The 7,273-nt window shown below is 37.9% G+C and overlaps 1 protein-coding gene across 5 annotated transcripts in view; it reads right to left on the bottom strand.

Annotated features, from left to right (window-relative positions):
* Positions 1–1,517: 1,517 nt before the first annotated feature.
* lrrc3b (leucine rich repeat containing 3B) overlaps positions 1,518–7,273 on the bottom strand; it is a 76,229-nt gene continuing 70,473 nt past the window's right edge. For all 5 annotated transcript variants that reach the window (XM_030412199.1, XM_030412195.1, XM_030412196.1 and 2 more), the window contains one exon: positions 1,518–7,265. In XM_030412199.1, coding sequence (XP_030268059.1) covers positions 6,337–7,119 — 783 coding nt within the window. In that variant the 5' untranslated portion in view covers positions 7,120–7,265 and the 3' untranslated portion in view covers positions 1,518–6,336. The remainder of the gene's footprint in view (positions 7,266–7,273) is intronic.

Raw genomic sequence — 7,273 nt, 5'->3', positions numbered from 1 at the left:
AGGTGAAAAAAGGATGAAAAGGTAAAAAAGTTTAAGGGTAAAAGAGCTCAAATAGGTGAGAAAAGGTAAAAAGATGTAGAGTAAGATGGTTGAAAGAGGTTAGAAAGGTGAAAACATGAAAAGCTGTAGAGTAAGAGGGCTGGAAGAGGTTAAAAGGGTGAAAAGAATATGAAAATCTGTAGAGTAAGAGGGCTGGAAGAGGTTAAAAAGGTGAAATAAGGACGAAAAGGTAAAAAAGTTAAAGGGTGAAAGAGCTCAGACAGGTGAGAAAAGGATGAAAAGGTAAAAAGACGTAGAGTAAAAGGGTTGGAAGAGGGTAAAAAGGTGAAAACATATGAAAAGCTGTAGATTAAGAGGGCTGGAAGAGGTTAAAAAGGTGAATAAAGGATGATAAGCAGTAGAGTAAGAGGCATGGAAGAGGTTAAAAGGTGAAAACATATGAACAGCTGTAGAGTAAGAGGGCGGAATGAGCTTAAAAAGGTGAGTCAGCATTCACACTAATAATAATAAATTCCAGAAGAACAATAGACTCCCTGACAAAACAGGCTGAATCTCTTCATACAGCTGGATCCACACACGTGAGAATGAGTGGTGTCTAACGTTCTGACTTCTGTCTAGGTTCTGACTTCTGTCTAAATTCTGACTTCTATCTTATGAACTTAAGAGGATTGAGATTAAGGTCTCGTTAGTATTAAAAATTACTCCCGTAATATTTGATATATATTAAACTCGATCCTTTAACTTTACCATCTACCGATGATCACATGACTTTATTACTTTCCTAATTACAGTCTTTACATTTTCTGTTATCTGTTGTTGTTCGTCTAAAATTGACATTTCATTTATTTTACCCAAAATTATTTAGTCAATAAACATATATAATCGTTTGTCTTTGTCTGGAACTTAATTTTAATGTGGAGAACCGATAGATACGTGCAAAGAAGTCACTGCTTCCGAATATTGAGACTGAATAAATTGATTTGAAGTTGAACAAACTGTTTAAGTCAAACTTGTACAGTTAGATGTTTGGAATAATTTCCTCCGGATTATTCCAAGAACTAAACAACGGAGGTGGTGCCCCATCTACGAGTGTAAAATTAATTACCAGTGATTAATTACCCTTATTATCAAGCAGTGATTGTCTCTTACACCTGGTTCATTTGCTCAAAACAGTTTATGGAAACACACCAGAGTCACATTTATATTTGGTAAATTTTTTGCAAACTTTAAAAAGTTTGCTTAAAATGTACCTGATATCTTATGGAAACATGGCTACTCATACCTCAGGATGTTACTGTGCTTTATGCTTCTTTATTTCTTAAACAGAGGCTTTTTTTGGATGTTATTTGATCTCAGGTATAAAAACTTGCCCATAGAAGAGAGTTCATTTCACCTATTTTTCCTCCATCCTGTGTTGAAACTACATTACTCAATCCTGAAAACAAAAACATTACAGCAATGCATCACTCATTTACTGCCTGTGTATTCATAGCTCAAGAGAGAAAGAAAATATACCATTAACCAATGCATACCTTCTTTATTTCATTTTCTGAGTCACGCCATTACAACACAACCGTGAAAGTCACAGCTAGCATTTTCATTCTTAACTGTGTAAGACCATCACAAACTGTGATGTGATACAGTATAATTCAGTTCAAAAGTTCTTTACATCAGTGGGGTTGACTCAGTTTTTTTCTAACTTGCAAAATAAATCTTAATCAACTGATTCACTAAACAGTGCAATTCCTATAGGAGGCGTATGTGGTCAGAACAAAGACCGGGGATGGAGAAGACGTAAATAAAAAAGTTATGAAAGAAGTTTTCAGGCACTTAGAAGTACTCTCCAGTCCTTGGCTACACTATGCTTCATTAAATTGTACATGCATTTTATACCCTATTTTGATCGTGTCATGAGGAGTATGAGGTTGCCTCTAGAAGGCCAATGGGTGAAGCACATTCAATAACAACTAATTAAAGGGATTTCAAATATTTCACACAACATCAATGTTCCTATTTACATGTGATTTCTAGCTACACAATCTCATTGCATATCCCCTAAAATGTAATTTTAACAACTGTTATTGTAAAAATCCTAACATGAACTGAAAGGAAATTTCACAAGATATAATACCGAGTGTTCAACATGTCACCAGTTATGTGCAGGATTCTTTAGGTTATAATTTAAAGTAAGAAGTATTTATAAAATGAGCCTTTCCCTCCAGCGGCTCTGATGGCATATAAATAGATATAAATCCGCCTCCCCCCTTGAAATGACCTGATGGGAATGAAGTAGAGCAAAGGCAAACGGTAACAATTACTAGTAACAGCATTGACTTTGAAGGACTGGAGTAACCACAAAACACTGAGTCCACTGAAAATCACTTTTAGTCTTGTGCTTAACTTCTCATCAGTACAGATATACAAAGACTGACTTTGATTGACAACAGCTGACTAAAGACAAAAGGAACTAACAGACATCACAAACTGAAGAAAGAAGAGTGCATCGCAACACAGATGTTAAACCATCACCTTAAACCTTAGCTCCCAAAATATCAGAGAAAACACTCACAAGTCACATGAGTTTGGGAAGGCTTGTTCTTTTGGCAAATCAGCATTAAAGTAAAACGCTTGGTTAAAGGTTAAGGAAAAATTGTGGCTATGATTAATTATAACAGCAAACATTAGTTGACATGGATGTCCTCTTTGATCTTCCTATCAGCCATTTACTGACTCCTGCTCAATGACTTTGACCACTTCCCATAAATTGCTGTGACTACTTTTTGAATGCTGATTTTGTCTGTTTCTTGGCAATTGAGTCTTGTGTTCAAGGGTGCTTGCTGTTATACCAGTGAAGTTAAACTGTTTTTTTTATGTCATACATGGGGTGCCCTTTCTTTATGGTGTAGCAGCAGAGATATTAAAGGGTAATTCCAGTATTTTCAATCAGTGGCGGCTTTTGGTAAAGGAGGAATATTATGCCTCCGTTTTAGAAAGAAAGGGGTGGCACATTGCCACCCTTACCTTGGAGCAAATGTGCCGCCTTTTTTATCTAAAAAGAGCTAGTGATGGAGAGAGCGTTTGGTATTTACCTAGAAGAACTGCCTTCAAGAAATTATTTAAGTCATGGCTGACTGATTTTGACATTCTAGATAAGGGAACAATTGTAACAACTCACCTCACAAGATAACAGCGCAGCACTTCTCCATGAGTGAGACTTTATTAAGGACATTATTATTCAACAAAAAGGCCTTTTTACATAGGAAATGTTGTCAGATGGTCTGAGTTGCCCCAAAGGATTACGCTGTAGCCATTACAGCCATGTAATGGCTGACAGCTATTTCCAAAACTTTTGGGAAGTATGACTCATTCACACATCGGGCCCAGCCCAATCCATAGTTCCTCTTTGATGACTCTGTGTGACTTGAAGACTCTGGCTGGATTTTCTGCCAGCCCACATTCCACTGTGATGCTTCTGGCAATCTCTATTAATTTATCAGTCCCCATCCTGGTCTAATTGACAGAATGTCATCATCCACTCCTTCATGTGGTCATCACACAATCTATTTTGGCAAACATAGGCCACATGATGACAACTGAGATAACTCTTTGATGATTACGACTAGAGATTAAGTCAAAAGATCTGGAAAAAGCAGCTAACTGGAGGAATCTTTTGAATGTGACTCCTCTCAAGAGGAGACTGATGTTAAACTGGGACACTGCTCGTTTTCATCGTATGGCAAAGTCTATTGGCATGGAGTGTTATTCAACTCAACACCAAGCTGAAAAGCAGTTTTTCCAAAATTGTCATGGCAAACCACTGAAGATCATCAGGAACAAGATTTTCAGGGGATGTGAACTTTTCAGAGATGGGGGAATCTGAAAGGCTGTACTGATAATGATCTGATGGTAAATTGGAACACATAGCACAATAACTTAAAATCATACCATACAATTCCAATTCCAACAAAGGACATGCCAGTTTTTTAGATTTATATGAGCATATTTTGTTGAATTTCAGTACTCCAAAATAAGGTTAAACATAGGCACAGATTTAAACATGCAATCATGGATGGATACTTTTTGTAGGATTATGATCAGTGGGTGTATTCTAAATGATTATATGGTGTAACAACATCTATGTTTGATAACATTCATTTTGATAACATTTAGGAGTTTAGTTTAAAAAGTTAATAATTGCAAGGCAGATGAATCATTCGAAAGTAAGACAACATTCATCTTGGTATACTGCAAAATCACTTTTTCTTGCACATAATTTACATATATTCCGCTAAATGATTAAGATCTATTAGATCTATTCCAATTTTTCTAGATCTTTAATGACCGGAATATATTTGTGGATAGTGACAGTGAGTTGGTAATAGCAAGTACTTACTGTCTGATGTGTGCTGTTTTGTATTGCAGGCTGTTTAGACTGTATCTCAGAATTTATCAGGTGGACAAAAGCTTCACTCCAAATGTATTATTATATGAATTTGTACTCTTTTTGTGACCTTTTGATGTATACAAGACCACTGAACATTAGTTAACATGAAATACTCACCGATCCTGTCAGAGGGTTGGGAGTTCTAAATAATCAAATGCAATTTTTCAGCTGTTTCTTTTGCTCAACCATCCATATTACACACACCGAATGGTTGTGGCTTAATAAGATAAATTGGTATGTTGTCACATATTTTTAATGAAATATACTTATATTGTGTATTAACAAAAAAGTATCTTGATATGACAAAATAAGATGTTATTTTGTCGGGTTAGGTTTGGGTCAAAGATTTATCGTTAAAACTGAATAATTTGGTATGAAGTCATGAGAAAAGGTGTAATTATATTTTCTCAAGAAACTGAGCAGACTTCTTTTGAGATGAATATAGCTTTCAAATGGACAATTCCAAGGTCAACTCATCAATGATTAAGTGCAATGTTAGGCAGGAGCCATCAACTTGCCATGCTGTTTCAGCTGAATAGAATCTCAAGCCTTAACAAAAAATGTTTATTCTTGACATTATGATCATTACATTTTTTAATGTAACAAATTCAGTGTGGAATCGGACTGTCCCTTTAAAGCACGTCCATTTGCGGTGAATACATTATCTACGTTTTCTTCCTTAAATTTTGGGGGAGTACATGCTTTATATGTAAAATATTCATGTCAACCCTGTGGTGAGTGTTATGTCCCAGCTCCTACAAGGATTGGCCTCATGAAAACTGAAATCTGTGTTCTAGAAAACATTGGATCAGAAAAGCGTGGTTTTCTGAAAACAATGTAAACCCTCTCTATGAAGTTTAAGGAATGACAAAAATAAATACACCCATGATAAATTCAAATCATGAAATAGTTGATATAGCTTAGTATTTTAGAAGAATGACTATTAAAAGAATCACATATACAGTTAATGCTTCTTGTGATTTTGTTAACATCAAAAACATTCTGTCAGGTTTTGGTGGTGTCAATGCTAATAGCTTGCCAGAAATGCAGCCCTGAACAGTGTTTCATTTATCATCTTGACAGAAATGGTCTTCCATGTGTTACGCTATTCTCTATAGCCATGAGATGATATCGATTTACAAATGTTTCAGAGAATTCTTGCCTACCCATCTCTATCCAATTTGTCATTCTAGGGATTTTGTGTATAAAGACAGGCCACCAGAGCTCTGGCAAGCAGGAGGATAAAACTACTTCATACTTCTGAATACCAGGCTTTAGTGGTCTAAAATATCACACAATGTCAAATAATCTCCATAAGCAGGCCATCGATTTACAAATGCTGAAATTTCTGTGTAATACTATCAATGAATATATCTAAAATTAACACATTTGACGGGGTATGAGAGTTGATCCAGCAAGGGTTGTGCAAAACCTAATGTGAATTTTACTATGGTCAACTCAGGTTTCTGGGAGATTAAAAATTAGGGTGTCACGTCTATGTATTTTTCAAAATCATATATATATATATATATATGATTTTGAAAAATACATATTACAAGATATGTATGTGATCATTTTAATCTAAAGAAATCCTTGCCATGTCAATATTTGAACCTGAGATTCATATTCTTAAAACTTTTTTGTAGAAAAGGGAATGTTTTTTTCAGGCTGTTTGACTCTGTGGCCCCCCCTTTCATCTCATCTCAGATCAGTTATGAACAAATCCTGGAAAGTACACATGAAAAAATGTACACAATACAAAGCTTTCTCAGCAGATCTGATGCTCACATCACCTAAAGCTTTAAAATAGTAAACACTATACATTTGGGTCCTGTTACATAAGCATTTTGGTGTTCATTAGATTTGTGTGGGAAGCAGTGACTTTAACACCATTAGACAACAGTGCTTATGTCGTCAGCCTCGTCAGGTTTCTTGGGTTTGCTGGGGAGAGACTTGAGGTACTCCAGGTGGCGTCGGGCATCCTCCTGGTTCTGACGGACATAATACACCACATATGATATGACCATGGCAAACCAACCAAACATGGTCACCAGCATAGCATAGTCTGTGGTCCTTTTGGCCAGATTACAAAGGTCTGTGTCTACTGCCAAGAAAGGTCGTCCCTCCTGGTCACGAACCTCTGAACTTCTGCACAGGACCCTGGCAGCAGCTTCGTGGTTGTGGGCCATTCCACCGATAGCCTGCTGGAGGGCGCAGTCACAATGCCAGGGGTTATCATCCACAATAACGCGGGCCTTAAGCCGAGCAAAGGCATCCTTGTGTACGCTAGTGATGCGGTTGTGGGAGAGGTCCAGCACCTGTAACGTCGCCTCTATGCCACTGAAGGCACCTTCCCCTAAAGTCTCCACTGCATTGTATGAAAAGTTGAGCTCCCTTAAAAGCCTGAGTCCATGGAAGGCTTGATCAGGCACAGCGCCTATCTGGTTGTGGTCCAGCCTTAGCAAAACAGTGTCGACTGGGAGGCTGGGGGGGATCTCTTTGAGGCGAGACTGACTGCAGGAAACGTTGAGGCCGTGGAGGTGTGGTTCGCGTTGGCAGATGCAGCCCTTTGGACACATGCTGGCAGAGGGGAAGCACAAGGCCATGAGGACAAGACTCTGAAGGAGCAGGCACATGGGGATGGAGTGCGACAGCCACAAGTCCAGCAGAGTCATACTGACTGGCCGTCAGCAGCATCCCGCCTGGGGCCACAACACCACCACTGGTCCTTTACACACATTGCATAGTGGAGACTGGTCCTCACTGTCCGCCAACTGGAGATACTAGATTCTGAAAAGATGTTATCATTCTGCCTTCAAGCCTGAAAAA

Source organism: Sparus aurata, chromosome 3 (assembly GCF_900880675.1).
Source record: "Sparus aurata chromosome 3, fSpaAur1.1, whole genome shotgun sequence".
Lineage (NCBI taxonomy): Eukaryota > Metazoa > Chordata > Actinopteri > Spariformes > Sparidae > Sparus > Sparus aurata.
The sequence above is the reverse complement of the archived record's forward strand: the minus strand, read 5'-3'. Positions and strand labels throughout refer to the sequence as shown.